Source organism: Heterobasidion irregulare (assembly GCF_000320585.1).
Source record: "Heterobasidion irregulare TC 32-1 unplaced genomic scaffold scaffold_04, whole genome shotgun sequence".
Taxonomy (NCBI): Eukaryota; Fungi; Basidiomycota; class Agaricomycetes; order Russulales; family Bondarzewiaceae; genus Heterobasidion; species Heterobasidion irregulare.
Genome location: NW_009258200.1, coordinates 1 through 16,155, shown reverse-complemented (window position 1 = coordinate 16,155; position 16,155 = coordinate 1). Strand labels below are relative to the sequence as shown.

The 16,155-nt window shown below is 59.1% G+C and overlaps 9 protein-coding genes across 9 annotated transcripts; 7 read left to right on the top strand and 2 right to left on the bottom strand.

The window, feature by feature from the left end:
- Nucleotides 1-327: 327 nt before the first annotated feature.
- On the top strand, nucleotides 328-1,885 carry HETIRDRAFT_416565 (uncharacterized protein; the record flags this gene model as incomplete). The annotated part of the gene is made up of 6 exons (XM_009546427.1): nucleotides 328-423; nucleotides 480-506; nucleotides 557-789; nucleotides 811-974; nucleotides 1,128-1,622; nucleotides 1,656-1,885. The coding sequence occupies 6 exons, from the start codon at nucleotides 328-330 to the stop codon at nucleotides 1,883-1,885; spliced, it is 1,245 nt and encodes a 414-aa protein (XP_009544722.1).
- Nucleotides 1,886-2,481: 596 nt separating this feature from the next.
- Nucleotides 2,482-3,750, top strand: cyp114 (cytochrome P450 monooxygenase 114). Its single transcript, XM_009546425.1, has 7 exons — nucleotides 2,482-2,634; nucleotides 2,697-2,904; nucleotides 2,977-3,006; nucleotides 3,088-3,321; nucleotides 3,434-3,466; nucleotides 3,533-3,561; nucleotides 3,635-3,750. Coding segments are annotated over exons 4-7 (282 nt in total). The 5' UTR covers nucleotides 2,482-2,634; nucleotides 2,697-2,904; nucleotides 2,977-3,006; nucleotides 3,088-3,103; the 3' UTR covers nucleotides 3,637-3,750.
- On the top strand, nucleotides 2,579-2,862 carry HETIRDRAFT_416564 (uncharacterized protein; the record flags this gene model as incomplete). The annotated part of the gene is made up of 2 exons (XM_009546426.1): nucleotides 2,579-2,634; nucleotides 2,697-2,862. The coding sequence occupies 2 exons, from the start codon at nucleotides 2,579-2,581 to the stop codon at nucleotides 2,860-2,862; spliced, it is 222 nt and encodes a 73-aa protein (XP_009544721.1).
- A 1,237-nt stretch (nucleotides 3,751-4,987) lies between the features above and the next one.
- Nucleotides 4,988-5,335, top strand: HETIRDRAFT_316601 (uncharacterized protein; the record flags this gene model as incomplete). Its single annotated transcript, XM_009546424.1, has 1 exon — nucleotides 4,988-5,335. The coding sequence occupies one exon, from the start codon at nucleotides 4,988-4,990 to the stop codon at nucleotides 5,333-5,335; it is 348 nt and encodes a 115-aa protein (XP_009544719.1).
- A 1,231-nt stretch (nucleotides 5,336-6,566) lies between these two features.
- Nucleotides 6,567-7,161, top strand: HETIRDRAFT_473649 (uncharacterized protein; the record flags this gene model as incomplete). Its single annotated transcript, XM_009546423.1, has 1 exon — nucleotides 6,567-7,161. The coding sequence occupies one exon, from the start codon at nucleotides 6,567-6,569 to the stop codon at nucleotides 7,050-7,052; it is 486 nt and encodes a 161-aa protein (XP_009544718.1). The 3' UTR covers nucleotides 7,053-7,161.
- Nucleotides 7,162-7,230: 69 nt separating this feature from the next.
- Nucleotides 7,231-9,752, bottom strand: HETIRDRAFT_450270 (uncharacterized protein; the record flags this gene model as incomplete). Its single annotated transcript, XM_009546422.1, has 11 exons — nucleotides 7,231-7,275; nucleotides 7,343-7,375; nucleotides 7,418-7,600; nucleotides 7,706-7,909; nucleotides 8,087-8,188; nucleotides 8,250-8,513; nucleotides 8,569-8,709; nucleotides 8,742-8,831; nucleotides 8,898-9,069; nucleotides 9,095-9,376; nucleotides 9,469-9,752. The coding sequence occupies 11 exons, from the start codon at nucleotides 9,750-9,752 to the stop codon at nucleotides 7,231-7,233; spliced, it is 1,800 nt and encodes a 599-aa protein (XP_009544717.1).
- A 172-nt stretch (nucleotides 9,753-9,924) lies between these two features.
- On the top strand, nucleotides 9,925-11,419 carry HETIRDRAFT_439402 (uncharacterized protein). The gene has a single exon (XM_009546421.1). The coding sequence runs from the start codon at nucleotides 10,037-10,039 to the stop codon at nucleotides 11,276-11,278; it is 1,242 nt and encodes a 413-aa protein (XP_009544716.1). The 5' UTR covers nucleotides 9,925-10,036; the 3' UTR covers nucleotides 11,279-11,419.
- Nucleotides 11,420-13,661: 2,242 nt separating this feature from the next.
- Nucleotides 13,662-14,773, bottom strand: HETIRDRAFT_473642 (uncharacterized protein; the record flags this gene model as incomplete). The annotated part of the gene is made up of 3 exons (XM_009546420.1): nucleotides 14,715-14,773; nucleotides 14,676-14,688; nucleotides 13,662-14,591 (listed from the first exon to the last, which is right to left on the bottom strand). The coding sequence occupies exon 3, from the start codon at nucleotides 14,001-14,003 to the stop codon at nucleotides 13,662-13,664; it is 342 nt and encodes a 113-aa protein (XP_009544715.1). The 5' UTR covers nucleotides 14,004-14,591; nucleotides 14,676-14,688; nucleotides 14,715-14,773.
- On the top strand, nucleotides 13,864-15,246 carry HETIRDRAFT_439400 (uncharacterized protein). The gene is made up of 5 exons (XM_009546419.1): nucleotides 13,864-14,591; nucleotides 14,676-14,688; nucleotides 14,715-14,780; nucleotides 14,837-14,953; nucleotides 15,029-15,246. The coding sequence occupies exon 1, from the start codon at nucleotides 14,200-14,202 to the stop codon at nucleotides 14,476-14,478; it is 279 nt and encodes a 92-aa protein (XP_009544714.1). The 5' UTR covers nucleotides 13,864-14,199; the 3' UTR covers nucleotides 14,479-14,591; nucleotides 14,676-14,688; nucleotides 14,715-14,780; nucleotides 14,837-14,953; nucleotides 15,029-15,246.
- The last annotated feature ends 909 nt before the right edge of the window (nucleotides 15,247-16,155 follow it).

Genomic DNA, 16,155 nt, shown 5'->3' with positions numbered 1-16,155 from the left:
TTGAGGTTTGCGCGCGGACAGACTTGAGTTGGAGACGGGTGCGAAGGACTCAACTACGCGACGCGCGCACGCGACCACTTAATTAAGCTCGTGACTCTCCAGCTCCTGCTTGTCTGCCTCAACCCCTCACTCGTTCCCTCGGCGTCGTGCACACGCATCCCTTCGACCCCACGCCTGCGCCAATCACTGTCTCGTTCGGTGCGTTCCACGGTTTCCACAGCGGTGGCGTCCCGCTCCACCAACGCCCCTACGCCCACGCCGCCCGATAGCACGCCAATCATCGCAAATGTCCGAGCGTCAACGACGACGACAACGAAGGCGACCAAGATGACGATGACAACGACAACGACGCTGAGGAAGATGACGCTGAGGAACAGCGGCGGCGGCGGAAAGACAAGGGGGAACAGAGAGGGCACAAACGGGGTACGTCGTCTTTCTTTGCGTCGACCTGCACATCCGTCCCTCCCGCTCTCGTCCAGTATATCCCTCCCTCCCTTGGCTCCCTCGTGCGCTCCCGCTCGGCTCGTTCGATGCCACGACCGCTCATCTACCTCAGCTACTCGTTCCCTCGGCCCCTTGCACACGCGCCCCCTTTGGCCAGTTGCCTGCTCCCACCGCTGTCTCATTCGACACAATCCACGGTCTCCACGGCAGCGGCGGCCTATGTCCCATTCCACCAACACCCACGAATCAACGCTGCTCGACGAGGCGGAAAAGCACGACAACGAGGAGGAGGACGAGAAGGAGCACAGAAGAGGGAGGAAACGGACGACGAGGACTTAACCATAGGTACGTCGTCACTCGCCCCAGTTCCTCCCCCGTACACGCACACCTCTCGCCCTCGACGTCCTCTCCGCGTCGCCCTCAGCGGCCTATCCCTCGACTCTACCCGCCCCTCCTCTCGTCTGCTCAACCTCACCCACTTCCGACCCGCTCTCCCGTCCGCCCCGCTCTCTCGTTCGACCCGCTCTCCCGTCCGACTCGCTCCCCCGTCCGACCCTCTCGACCCGATCGCTCGCTGTGCTACCCTCCCCGCTCTCCTTGCACGATCTCATGCGCACTGGCTCGCTGGTCTACTGGCAGGCTCGCCCGCACCGTCCACATCGCCTCGCGCATCGTATGCGTAGCCCGGACCCCCGCTCGACTCACCCACATCTTCCACTCGACGTCGCACTCACCTGCTCGCTACAGCTCGACACCACCCACCATCCCGGCACGTCCTCCGCCTCCTCCACCTTCGTCAACACCTCTGCCTCCGACGCCTCATCCGCCGTCACCACCACCACCACCGCCGCCTCCGCCTCCTCCACCTCCTCACGCTGCTACACCGAGTTCTTGCGCACCAGGCCCAGCGCGAACCGCCGCGACCGCGACCGCACGCCGCAGGACCGCTCCAAATCCATGTCCGCGGCGAGCACCGCTCACATACGCGCTGCCCTCCTCGACCAGGCCGCCGCTGCCGCATCCGTATCCGCATCCTCACGCACTGGTCGGCCTTCCCTTCCCCCGGTGTCACGCCCCCCTCCACCCTTGGCTGCTGTATGAGCGGTACAGGACGGAGAAACTCCGCGCGACGCAGAAGATCGGCGAGGAGGAGACGCGGCGGCTGACGCACCCCCATCGTCTACCCTGCACTCCTCTCCCGCGTCGCCGAGGCCTTCCGCATGCGCATCTCCCTCGCGGAGCGCATCAAGGACGGCCTTGCCTGCCCGACTCCGCCGCCGACGTGTACGGGCCCAGGACACGCGTCCTGAACCCGTTCTTGAGCTGCAACATCCCCTGCCTTTGCGGCCGCGCTCAGCAAGTTCATCTTGCCCCCGCGCCCCGACTCGGCGTCCATGCAGGAGAGCGGCTCCTCGCCCTCGCACGACCCCTCCTCCACTGACTCGCCGTTGCCGTCGCTAGGTGACCCCGAGCGCGATGACTCACAGTTATGAGTTCCGATTGTTGAAATATGGTTCATGCTGGGTACATGCCTAGTTCCGACGGGCGCTGACGAGCAAGATCGTGGCGGCGGGAGGAAAGCAGGAGGTGGATGTCATGGTATGGATGTCACGTATTACGCTCAAGCTCATCGGCCAAGGCGCGCTTGGGTACTCGTTCGATAATATAGGCGAAGAAGGCGCGAACGAATATGGGAAAGCTGCCAAAGCTATGATGTATGTTCGCGCTCCTGTACCCAGCTTGCTGATACGACCGTATATGTACCCACTGACTACGACACGGCAGGCCTGCGCTCTTTGCGACAATCGTCCCGCGTCAACTTCTCCCCTGGGTTTCGAATCTTGGGTCCGCAAGCTTCTGGGAGAAAGCCGTGCGCGCTCTACCTTCGAAGCCTGTGCGTGCCCTCGTCGATATTGTAGACATCATGGATCACACTTCGCGCGAGATCCTCGAGAGGAAGGAGCGTTGCAGAAGGGCGATGCAGAGGTCAGTCAGGATGTCGGTGAGGGCAAGGACATCATGAGCGTGATGTATGAGTGGATGAGCTCGTGGACGAACGGGGAATGTTCATCACTGACATCCCACACATTTTCTTTGGAATTGCTCTAGGGTACCGTTCACAGTGCAAGCCAACATGTCTGCCTCGGAGGACGTCCGCCTGCCTGAATCTGAGATCCTGGCGCAAATGAGGCAAGGACTTGTCTTTCTGCCTTGATCGCGCCATGCTGACTTTATTGCCGCCCTCGACGTAGCACGCTCATAATTGCCGCAATGGACACGACCTCGGCCGCGCTTTCACGCATTCTCTACCTACTCTCTCAGAATACCGATGTGCAGGACAAGCTCCGTGCCGAACTGACGCGTGCGCGTGAGGAGAGCAGAGGCCCTATTGGCGAGATGGACTACAGCCAGCTGTAGGCGTTGCCGTACTTGGACGCGGTGTGCCGCGAGTCGCTCCGGGTGCGCGTACCTCTCCGTCGCTAGGCCAAGTCCTTGATTGTCCGTGTCTCTAATTGAGAACCACTGGAACAGGTATCCTCCCGTGGGCTTCGTCACGCACACGCGAGTCTTTAAACGAAGAACACCCTCCCTTCACTCTATACCTCCCATTATCGTTCACTAACCAGCAGTATTCCTCTCCAGCGCGCGTAAAGACGTGATGCTCCCGCTCGGCACACTCATTACAGGTGATAATGGGCCGCCTATCTTGGAGGTCTTCATCCCACGCGACACAGACGTGATATGCAACATCATCGGTGTCAACCGCAACCCGGCCATCTGGGGGCCCGAGGCCACGACTTGGCGCCCCGAGCGCTGGCTCGAGCCGCTCCCGCCTAGCGGGTCGGACGCGCGCGTGCCCGGGGTGTATTCTAACATGTGCGTGATGCTCTTTCGTTGTGGTTTCGTTTTAGGGCTATGTCTTGGTTTGGTGGCGTTGATGAACGTAAATTTGGTGTGGTGTGCTGATCCTGGTTCGGATTTGGTCTAGGATGACGTTCGTGGGAGGTGCGCGCGCCTGCATGTGAGCCTTATCGTTGACCCTGTCAATCCAAGGCCCCGTCACTGACTCGCATTTCTCCACTTCCAGCGGGTTCAAATTCTCTGAGCTCGAAATGTCCACCTTCCGCTCCTCCACCGCGTCAATATTGCTCATCTCACGTTTTCCATGTTTTCCATCACGCTTCGTCAGAGGTCGTGCTGGCCATGCTCCTGCCGCTGGTTAAGTTCGCACCGTCGAGCAAGTACGTCGTCTAGAACATCAGAACCATCTCGACGCCCAGACTGCCAGGGACGAACATGCCGACGATGCCGCTCGTACTGTCGCTCATCGACGCTGAGAACTAATTGAGGGTTAGGGTGAAGGATGATGCTCGGATACCCGATGGTAATTGGGTGGGAGATTCTTCTGGAGGGCAGGAAGACTGCTCTTTCTCCTCTATTTTCCTTGTGCATAGTTCAGCTTCATGTTTCTCTCCCGTCGATATCGCTACTTACACGTACTTCGCGATGGACTCCAAACCAACATTCCGTTCTCTCAATCATGTATAGTATGTGAGCGCGCCTGGCAGATGTTCGGATATGTTGCAGACATTTCAGCATGTCGGTTCTGAGACCGTGGCAGCTGGTCTGAAATCAAATTATGCCCAAGTATCAAAGGGATATAGAGCACAGAACCGCGCAGCAGACGTCTGATTCAAGACCGACTAGTGGTCTCAAACATGTGAGCAGTGCAGCTCGAATCCAAAGCAAACATACAGCGATAAAGATACCACAGCGGGGACCAGCGACTCGAAAAAAAAAACATCGCAGAACGACAGCGGGGGAAACGACAGATAAATACGAAGGGCCGCAGGTATGCAGGGGGCATCAGGCCGGAGCCCACCCGCGCGTGCGCTGTCCGCCTCGAAGCCGACGCTCGCGCGCGCGCTCAGATCCGAGGCATCCGACCCCGACCACCATGCACGCGTGACGCCCGACCCTCGCCGCCTGAGCGTGCCGGTGCTCGTGTTCGCGCCCGCGTCCGAGCCCGAGCCGACTGCGGAAACCGACGCGCACGCGCTGGGGGACTTGGTCGAGGCGCCGCTGCGCGCGCGGGGGCATGCACCCTGTGTTCTGCTCAGATGCGCTGCATGCGCTCGAACGTGTCAACAAGGAGGGCAAGGGCAAGCTGGCGGCGGAGAGACAAGACGGGAAAGGGAGGGCTGATTGTTACGAGGGTATGTGCCTCCTCTCGTGTTTCTTCTTGCCCCTCCCTTAACATTTCCGCCGCACGCACGCATCCCCTCAAACTCATGCACATGCGTCCTCTCTCCTCTCAACAGCCTTGAACCCTACGCACCTTGGACCGCGCCGCTTCACTGTCTCAAGGCCGACGTCCCGTCCTTCGACCTCACGCACCGCCGCCACGCACTGTCCCTCCACTGACGGCGACCCCTGTCCTCGTCCACACCTACGCCCACATTCACTGCCGTCTGCACCCCCGGAGCCTACGCTGCCTGACGACACGCAAAGCATCACGGCCGTTCGAGTGTGGACGAGGAGGATGAGACCCAGCTGCCCGCACACCCCTGCTGACGACACGCGCCCTCTATCCCACGCCCACGATTCCGTGTCTGCTGGCCCACAAGAGCTTTCTGCCCGATGCGCGCCAACTCTTGCTGACGACAGTGCCCACCCACACGACGTGCGCGCGAGTCCGCCTCCACCCTACATCATCCCTCATCGCCAGCTTCCTCCTCTCCTTGTGGTCCGTCCGCCGATCTTCTCTCGATCCCTCGTCACTCCACCCGCGACACGCCTGTGCCCTGCCTACTCTTGCCCGCTGAGGCAACGAGCGTGCGAGCCTGCCTACAGCATCCCACGTCCCTCTACGCCTACCTCTTTTCCATGACGGATCCTAGTGCCGTCCTCCTCCTCGATCCCTCGTCCGCGAATACCTTGTGTGCGCCCGACTCGTGCGCGCTCGGACGACACACTTGCGGGTCCTCTACCTGGCTCCTGCGTCCCTTCTCGTGTGGTCCCTGCGTCGGCCATCTCCCGCATCCCTCGACCACGAGTCCCTGATGCCCGCCCGAGTCGCGCTCCCTCAGACGACGCGCGCGCGAGTCTGCATCCCACATCTAGCTTCCTGTCTCATTGTACGCCTCATCGTCCGCGTGTGGTCCCTGTGCCGTCCCCGGAGGAGCACAGAAGAGGGAAGGAAACGGTCGACGAGGACATCTACAAAGGTACGTCGTCACTCGCCCCAGTCCCTCCCCCGTACACGCACACCTCCCGCCTTCTACCTAACTCTCTATGTCGCCTTCAACAATCTACCCCTCGACTCTACCCGCCCCCTCCTCTCGTCCGCTCAACCTCTCCCACGTCCGACCCACTCTCCCGTCCGACCTGCTCTCCCGTCCGGCCAGGTTATGGCTGCTCGCTCACTTGACCTCCTCATTAGACAATCCCACCCTGATGCATGCACATGCGACCCCTCGACGACAGGAACCTGCCTTTGCCTGTGTTCACCGCGCGTCTGACGCGTCCTCGCCGTGACGCGAGCAACCGTAGGTCTGGGCTAAGGTCCAGTAGTACTACTCCGGCGCTGACGTCGCCAACGACACCGACACAGAGTGAGTCTCCCACAGTCCTTTCCATTCTACAGACCGCTTTGGTTGTCCACGCTAACGCCGCCGCTGCCGCCGCACACGCCCCCAAAAAAGCCCCGCCAACATCCAGGCAAGCTACGGCCGCTACGAGCGCCTGCGCGCCGACGAATCCGACTACGACTACGTCGCGCATACCTCCTTCAACGGTGCGTCCTCCGCCACACCTCTCCCCGCCCGCGACGGCTGACTGACGGCGCTGCATGTTGAAGGACCCACGAAGGTCATAGAGCACCGCGAGGCGGACATCGAGCAGCCCCAGATCGCCAATGGCGAGTTCTACGTCCGCCGTGCGTACTTCCGCCTCTCCAAGTGTGCCACCATGAGCCCCTCACCCTCACCCGTCGCCCTCCCGATCCTCACAAACCCCCTCAAATCCCCACACACCCCTCCCACCCCCGGCCAAAACTCAAAGACCTAGTCATCTGCACCGCGGACTGCAACACCGTCTACAACCTCGACGATGCGCGCCCCATGCACTTCTGCCCCAAGCCCGCCTGCCGCCAGTGGTTCCCCTGCGACTGCCTCGAGCACGCCGAGTTGCACGACGCGCACCACTCCGTCGACACGCACGCGTTCAACCTCCTGCGCTCAGATCCAGACAGCGACGACCCCTTCCCCCTTCCACCCCCCTCCTCACGAGGGAAGGGAAACGGCACGGGCGCGCCGTGGACGCTCCCCGCGCTCTCCGCGAAGCTGCACGAAGCCGCCACGCAGCAGATGCTCGAGGGCGTCCCGCCCTACGGCCTCATCGGCAACGCACAGCCTATCGCCGCCGCGCGCCCGGCGACGCCCGCGCGGCTAGGACCGCGCTCAACGAGTGAATGGAGCGCGTGGACAGCACCAACGTCGAGGGCATGCCCGGAGGCCGTTGGGGGTGCGCGGTCTGACTGCGGCGGTGAGAGCCCCCAGCTTTATTTCGTGGCGCTTTTTGGTCCGTTGTGTGGAGGTGCCATTTGATACCACATACCTTTGCGACTCACGAGAGGGTCCTTTCTTGGTCGAATTTTACCTTATGATTTCTTGTATGAAGAGTTCTTACGGGGGGCGGTGACAACCCTGCCCTAGCAGATGACTGTGCGATCGAAGATACACCCGTCGCTACAATGAAGAGATAGCAATACATCGTCGTGCGCGCCTACGGCTTCTCCGCTCTCGCCGCGAGCTTCTGATCCAGCTTCGCCTGGAGAATGCGGGAAGGACATCAGCGCCGGCTGGTCCATCGCGGCGGGTAGAAGAGCGCCACGCACCTTGACGGCATCCGTGTACATGTCGGTCACGACCTAGTCCTCGCGGCGCATCGCCATGCCGTGGATTGTGAGCACGAGGTCCTTGGTCATGATGCCGTCCGCGTCGGTCGCCTCGGTGCACGCCGCCTCGAGGTCGCGCGCGAACGCGGCGAGCGCGGAGTTCGCGTCGAGCTTCGCGCGGTGGAGCAGCCCGCGCGTCCACGCGAAGATGGACGCGACCGGGTTCGTGGAGGTCTCGTTGCCCTTCTGGTACTCGCGCTAGTGCCGCGTGACCGTGCCTGTGCGCGCAGGCGCATGCACACGCACAAAAACATCAGCGAGCGTTCAGAGGAGAGCGCGGGGGACGCTGCACGCACCGTGCACAGCCTCGCTCTCGATGACCTGTCCATTGGGGGTGATGAGCGAGCTGGTCATCCCGAGGCTGCCGAAGCCCTGCGCGAGGATGTCCGACTGCACGTCGCCGTCGTAGTTCTTCGTCGCCCAGACGAACCCGCCGGAGGACTTGATCGCCTGCGTGACCATGTCATCGATCAGGCGGTGCTCATAGTAGATGACCGTGGCCTCGAACTAGGGCTTGTATTCCCTGCGTACCCGGGGACGCGTCAGCACGCGACGAGAGGGAGAGGGGCGACGCACGACTTATAGATCTCCTAGAAGATGTCTTTGAAGCGGCCGTCGTATTTCTTGAGGATTGTGTTCTTCGTCGACGTGTTCTTCGTCGACATGAACTGAAGCACCTCACACCTGAGCGACGGGTCTCGCGGGGAGGAGGAGAGAGGACCGTACGAGGGGCATCTTCTTCGCCAGCGCCATTTTGAACGACGAGTGCGCAAGGCCCGTGATCGGCTGCGGCACCGGCGTCAGCGAGATCGTCGCTCGTCGTGCACACAACAGGAACGGCGCGCACCTCATCAGTGTTGTACATCGCCATCGCCACGCCCCTACACTGGAAGTCGTACACGTCGAGCATCGTCGGCGCGGCGCCGTCCGCGGGCGTGTACACGAGCTGCAGCTTCCCCAGGCCCGGCGCAACGAAGTCTGTCGAGCAATACTGGTCGCCGAACGCGTGCCGCCCGATCACGATGGGGTTCACCCAGCGCGGTATCGGCCGCGGGATGCGCTCGAGGATGATCGGCTCGCGGAAGATGGGGCCGCCGACGGTGTTGCGGATCTGCGAGTGCTGCCTCAGCGACGAGAGGGGGAGACGAGGCGGGGAGCGCACCGACGGTCACGTTCGGGCTCCGCCACATCTGCTTCAGCTTGAACTCCTTCACACGCGCGTCGTCGGGCGTGATCATCGCGCATTTGATGCCGATCTTGTGCTCGAGCATCGCGTTGGCGGAGTCGATCATAATCCGGTCGTTTGTCTGCCCGCGGGGGTATCAGCAACCCTGTCCACAGAGAGGAGATAGCGGGGGCTCATGGCGTCGCGGGCCTCTAGACCGAGGTCAAAGTATTCGATGTCCAGTTTGAGATAAGGAAGGATGAGCTGCGATGCGGCGTTTGCGCGTGAGATTTCGAGGGCGGGCCAGGAGAGAAATAAGAGACGACGCACCTCCTCGCGGATTTTCTTCCAGATGATGCGCGTCATCTCGTCGTCATCGAGCTCGACGACGGGGTTCTTCACGACGATCTTGTGGTCTGAGGGAATTTTGTGGTCTGCAGCCCCATTTCCGAAACCACGCAAAACCGCCCACAGAAGCAAGGAAACGGGGCAAAGCACCGAGCTATGCCGGAGCGCCGCAGACGAACCATAAGCTGTGGTGTGCGGCGGCTGAGGTCGTGGAAGAGCGCGGTGAGCAGGGCGTTATCGGTGCAGTCGATGGAGCGCAGGCAGCGGGGTGCATGATTAGGTCCTCGGCGTGCGGCTGCGAAGCGCGCCACGCAGTGAGGGCGCGTGCGCGCGCGAGATGCTTGTCCAGGGCAGAGGGCCAGGCGACGCGGAGGCGCGGGACGCGGTATTTGTGCGCGAGGCGCAGAATACCGGAGATGGTCGGGAAGTTCTCGATGGTGATTTGGGAAGCGTCGATAGTGCTGACAGAGGAGCAGGGAGAAGAGAAGGACCAGGCGAGTGAACAATGGATGAGGAGATTTTGAGTGGCGAGGCCGCAAATGAGTCTACGCACAAACCATCGTATATTGTGTTTAATAATGCCTCCATGTCGTCCTTGTCGTCGACGACCTTGATCGACGTACAATCGCGCAGGGTGTCGCGCGCGGGGGCGAGCATCTCCTGGAATAAGGTGGAGTGCTTGAGGAGGATGCTGCGGTGGACGCGGAAGAGGGTCTTGCCGCACTGTAAGATGACGTTTCCGTCATCGAAGTAAAGCGCTGGGTGATTTATGAGCAGCTCAGCATCGAGCTCGGTGCGCGGGCGTTTGCGGTCAGAGGGTGGATCGATGGAGGCCATGCTCGTCGAACCTGTCGCTAGCGAGGGGAAGGTTTCTGATCACGTGACAGCGTCTTCGTTAACGTCGCGTCACTGCTATTCGACAAGCTTTCATCTTCGACACACATAAGTGGTAGGCCTCATGCAACTTCAATCTTCCGGAATGTCGCTGACTGTTTCACTGATGTGCACAGATACACGTGCATGTGGGATTATCGAATACCAAATCCCTTAGACGCCCATCTCCTCGCTGGTTGCACGCGGACGTGCCCACTGCCCATAGCCTTTCAAGTCTCTCTGCCACTATGCACCACTTATTAGCCGCTCTGCGCGACCTACTCTCTAGCGCATTCCCTTGTCTTTCCCCCTCACATAGAGCCATGTCCTCCCCCAACGATGTCCTCTACTTTCCCAAGGAAGAATTCATCTACAACGTGACTGGATGGGCGGGGTTCGTCCTCTTCACCCCCACCCCCTCAGAGGACCGCCCGCGCATCGCCAGCATAGAACACTGCAAGCGGAAGCGCGGCGTCTTCCACGAGTTTCTCATCATCCAGTTCGAGTACCCCGTTCTAGGCGCTCCCCCGCTCACCGTGCCCATCATCGTCGAGCGCACGATCGAGACCAGCCGGCTCCCCAAAGACAAGATCCGCCCCGGCGCCGACCTCTCCCACGAGAACGGCAGCCGCTTTTCCGCCTTGTTCCAATCATCGTCCTCCTCCCGCCTCAGCTTGTCCCCCAGCTCCGTGGCCTCGTCCTCGTCCTCTTCCCTTGCGACGCCCGCCTTCGACCGCATCATCATCCCCCCGAATGGCGCGCCCGTCGGCAAAATCGACCGCCACGCCCGCCGCCCGTATAAGACCTGCCGCAAGCTCACGTTTAATAAGCGCTTTACCGACTACGACCTCGCTGCGTTGCTGCTTGCGCTCCAAGAATACGCTCCCGACTACGCGCTCCTCTCGCGTCAGTGCTACTGGTATGCGACCGTGATCTACGATTTCTTCCGCGAGCGCCTCATCGGCCTTGGCAACGAGGACGGCGAGGAGGTCAAGTACAATGTCGACAACCTCAAGGACGAGCGTGGGCGCTTCCTCACTATCTTCACCATCCAGCCCCCTGAGCCGCCGCTGGGCAAGATTAAGTCTGAGTTCGAGAAGCAACTTGCCGCGCTGTTGGACGAGAGGGCCCGGGAGGATCACCCCGCCGCCAAGTGGGTGAGGTCGCAGGAGGAGACGCGAGCGGCCATTGCAAAGGCGGAGGAGGAGGCAGCGGCGAGGGAGAGGGCGGAAGCCGCCGCAAAGGAAGAGGCAGCAGCGAGGGTGGAGGCCGAAGCGACGGCGAAGGCAGCGGAAGCGGCGGTGGAGGCGGCGGAAGCGGCGGCGACGGCAGCGGCAGCAGCAGCGAAGGCAGCCGACGCAAGGGCGGCGGCGGCAGAGGCGGCGGCAGAGGCGGAGGCGGCGGCAAGGGCTCTGCTGGACGATGAGGTTGCCCTTCTCCGGCAGCAGCTCGCGGCCCTGAACCATGCTGGCCTGTCCCCGGCTGCGTAATATCATACCAAGTATATCATCTATCGTCCACTGATCGTCAAGTCTGCTCTCATATGCTCTGATCGTTGTTGTCCATGTACATCCCAGCACTCTCACATTCGGCTATCTATACCACTTGCATTGTCCATTCATGCTCGAGTTTGCTATGTGTTCCCTGAGGCCAAGACTTTCCTGGTTGAGTCCTTGCGTGTATAGCAGCTCCAGCAGGCTCTCTGCTGTGCTGAAGCGACGTTGTCTTACATTAGAGGACCCTAGTAGTATTACCGACACTTTTGAGTCCACCGATATCCGAAACTACTGTGTTGCCAATTAAATGCAAATATAAATACAAGAAAATATTTTCTGTAATCTTCATACCCTGCTTCAACTTTGAGGTTCAGAAGCAGTGAGATTGAATCAGGGGTTCAATAGATATGGATTTAAACAGTCTACCCCCTAAAACCAGACTGTGTGAAGCACAGTCTGGGTTTTGGTTATAAGAGGTGGTAGGCGGATGGTAGGTGAGACGAAAAAAATCCAAGATGTTGGGCAGGTGAGGAGGCAGGTGAGAGGCTAGGTGAAAGGCCAGGTGAGAGGCCAGGTGAGGAGGCAGGTGAGAGGCTAGGTGAGGGACCAGGTGAAAAGTCAGGTGAGGAGACATGTGAGAAGGCAGGTGAGGGGGCAGGCGAGGAAGCAGGTGAAAAGGCAGGTGAGGAGGCAGATGAGGAGGCAGGTGAGGTGGCAGGTGAGGAGTCAAGTGAGAGGCTAGGTGAAAGAGTACAGCCAGTGCTGGTGACATGAGGACATCACTGACGGCGAGCAGTCGTCTGAGATGAGACGCGACGTCCGAGATGTCAGGCAGTCGTCAGAGACGTCCTGCCTGCATCCTACACGAGACGCGACGTCTGAGACGTTGTGCAGTCGTCACAGACGTCCTGCCTGCGTCCTGGACGAGACGCGACGTCTCAGACGTTGTGCAGTCGTCACAGACACCTTTTATTCACTACAGACGAGGGGGGGACGTCTCAGACGTCCGGCAGTCGTCACAGACGTCCTGCCTGCGTCCTACACGAGACGCGACGTCTCAGACGTCGTGCAGTCGTCACAGACGTCCTGCCTGCATCCTAGACGAGACACGACGTCTCAGACATCGTGCAGTCGTCACAGACGTCCTGCCTGCATCCTAGACGAGACGCGACGTCTCAGACGTCGTGCAGTCGTCACAGACACCCTTTATTCACTTACAGACGAGGGGGGGATGTCTCAGACGTCCGGCAGTCGTCAGAGACGTCCTGCCTGCATCCTACACGAGACGCGACGTCTGAGATGTCGTGCAGTCGTCAGAGACGTCCTGCCTGGGTCCTACACGAGACGCGACGTCTCAGACGTCTTGCAGTCGTCACAGACGTCCTGCCTGCATCCTAGACGAGACGCGACGTCTCAGACATCGTGCAGTCGTCACAGACGTCCTGCCTGCATCCTAGACGAGACGCGACGTCTGAGACGTCGTGCAGTCGTCACAGACACCTTTTATTCACTTACAGACGAGGGGGGGACGTCTCAGACGTCCGGCAGTCGTCACAGACGTCCCGCCTGCGTCCTAGACAAGACGCGACGTCTGAGACGTCGTGCAGTCGTCAGAGACGTCCTGCCTGCATCCTAGACGAGACGCGACGTCTGAGATGTCGTGCAGTCGTCACAGACGTCCTACCTACTACTATTACCGACACTTTTGAGTCCACCGATATCCGAAACTACTGTGTTGCCAATTAAATGCAACTATAAATACAAAAAAGTCTTTTCTGTAATCTTCATACCCTGCTTCAACTTTGAGGCCCAGAAGCAGTGAGATTGAATTAGGGGTTCAATAGATATGGATTTAAACAGTCTACCCCCTAAAACCAGACTGTGTGAAGCACAGTCTGGGTTTTGGGAACCAAATCTGAAGTTTCACACAATTCTGTCTGATTCAATAGGCTTAAAATGTATTTGTTATGGTACTCTAATATTTTCATTAGTAGACATGGAGTACTGAAGATGTTACAGGCAAAATACAGAATTGAAAGAAAACCTCAAAAAACCGAGTCTCCAGTCCACAATTGTCTTTGGATTTCCATTGCAAAACTAAGAAAATGCTTCTACATACACTACCTTTCAAATTATACCCTAATTTTATCATTTGGATGAGGGGATCGAGAGATATGTAATTGTTTGTGATGTTGAGGGTATTCTGCAACCCGGAGACACAGTTTAGTCAGCATCGGGAAATGGCGGCACACAGTCGGGAGATTGCGGACCCACAGTCGTCACACTGTTGTCACACTGTTGTCACACTGTGCACAGTCTCTCTGTTGCGCCACACAGTCCGGCCGAGACCGCACACAGTCCGGATTTTGGCGCTAGTTCAGCGCCACACAGTCCGGATTCTCGGTGACAGTCCGAGATTTGGCGGTGAATCTGCGCCACACAGTCCGGCCGTGCCGCACACAGTCTGTTGATTGTCGCGCCACACAGTCCGACTGTGTCGGCACACAGTGCCCTCCAACATCTCATGAGAAGGACGAGCGTCATGAAGGTACGTTGTCGTCTCTCCTTGCGCCAGTCTTCCCCTGCACACCTGTCCCTCCGCTCGACCCACGCATGGTCGTCCTTTCGACTCCATATACGCCTGCCACCCAAGACCCCCACCCTCGACCCCTCGACCCCTTCCACTGTCGACCTTATCGATCCTCCTGTCCTTGCACATTCATTCCTTCCCCTCCTCACATATATTTCACATTTTCAGTCATTCTGCCCGCCCTCTCTCGTTCTGCGTTATTATAGAGACCCCATGCGCACTCGACCTCTCGCCTATTTGCCTGCTCGAAGTGCTCTGATGCTACGCCCTCGTTTTGTCGTCCCCGCCGGCTCCCCTCTTGCTCCCCAGATCAATTCCCACGCTCATGCCAAAGGAATTGCGATATCCGCAGGGAAGCGAGCGCATTCCAGTCCGTGTGCGCTGCGCCGCACTCTGCCTCAAGCGGAAGCTGCAAAGACGCGGTGCGCATCGCGTTCCTAGAAGGTATGCGCGCGCACCACCCTCTCCCCCACACCCACCCTGCACTTCTTCGTGCGGTCCTGCAAGCTCAGCTGTACAGCGTCATATAGACTCATCTTCCAGCCCCTCCATCTCTCCCCACGCCTCTACCCCTCCCACTGCCCTTGCCTGTACGCGTCGGTGATGCTTGGCATCAAACAATCCACAGCGGACGAGTTGCGCAAGATACACGGCTCGCGCACGCCTCGATGTTGAGGGTTCCGCAGTGGACAAGTCTAGCAAAGTGCAAAAACGGCCGTGTGTAGTCTGCGGCAGCCTGGCTCGCCACCAAGCCCAAATTCGCCGAAGGTTAATTTGGGCTTGGTGGCGAGCCAGGCTGCCGCAGACTACACACGGCCGCCGGCTTCGCCGGCAACACACCTGCCCTTAGCACGTTCTGCAACATCACAAATGACTCCGAGCATGCATAGGGAAAACAGAACGCAAGTGAGTGCTGGACATGTTCGAGCGCCACGAGAAGTACATCCCGCACATGCACACAGCACACCTTGTCTATCAGGAACGTCACCGCACTGCGACGCAGCGTCAAGTGGGAGCAGCTAGGCTGGCCTGAGGTAGATTGGTCGCTGAAGAAGTGAGGGATCGTTATTGTTTGCACAGTGAGTCTTCATTATGTTGACATTGAGTCTGAGTATGGGTGGGACATGGCGACAAGCTCCAACCGCCTTCTGTAGCACCCTGACACACACGCCATGAGAGGATCTGACATACTCTCCCACTCGTACTATCAGCAACTGATTTCACATGCTTTGTGTGCACATATACGCGCTCCCACTCTTAGCTATTTTTCAAGTACCCCTTCTACCTGTAGTTAGATTTTTTTTCTCTCTCTCTGTATGTATATCACGACCCTGCAAACCATCTCTTCCTCTCCTAAAAAAGAGGCTATGTCTTTACACCATGGCCCCATTCACCCACACGACGTGTGGGCGAAAGTTGTGGAGAGAGTGTCGATCTGCGCTGACCTGCGCTGACCGCCAGCTCTCGACTCGACCAGATCCAGCTTCCAATTGCACGGAGGTTCTCACAGACAACATGTCTCCCCGCTGCCCACGCAACAATGGATTGCGAAACCGGGACAAGCATCAATCTAACTAGTCTTGTGAGTACATTTCTAACCTACTCTTTGATGCCCTCTCTTCCACACACTCAACTTTGCGAACGGGACGATGGGCCTCCGCCGATGCCCTGAGAAAGCAAGCATCGCCGAAGGCGTGTACTGGCGTTTATTTTTATTTTTATTTACTTTTGCTGTCTGCAGATCCGTCCCATCCCTGCCTCGTCCTCTAACCTCGTCCACACCTACGCCCACGCTCGCCACCATCTCTTTTCCCGGTGCCACCCACGATCACCGTCGCTGAGGCGTCCTGCCCCACCGACGCCCACACGCTCACGCTGCCCGATGACGGGCCAAGCATCGCGACCGTCCGAGCGTCAACGACCGCGATGTCGACGACAACAACGACCACAATGAGGAAGGTCGGTGGCGGAAAGACACGCTGGGGGGAGAGAAGGGACGTGCGACGAGGATATTCACGAGGTATACTGCCTCTCTTCGCGCCAGCCTCCCTGCACACGCGTCCCTGCTCCTGCACGTCCCACGCCCCTGCACTCCTGTCCTCGACCGCCGACACCGCGCTTAGGTTAGGTTAGGTTAGGTTAGGTTAGGTTAGGTTAGGTTAGGTTAGGTTAGGTTAGGTTAGGTTAGGTTAGGTTAGGTTAGGTTAGGTTAGAGGTTAGGTTAGGTTAGGTTAGGTTAGGTTAGGTTAGGTTAGGTTAGGTTAGGTTAGGTTAGGGTTAG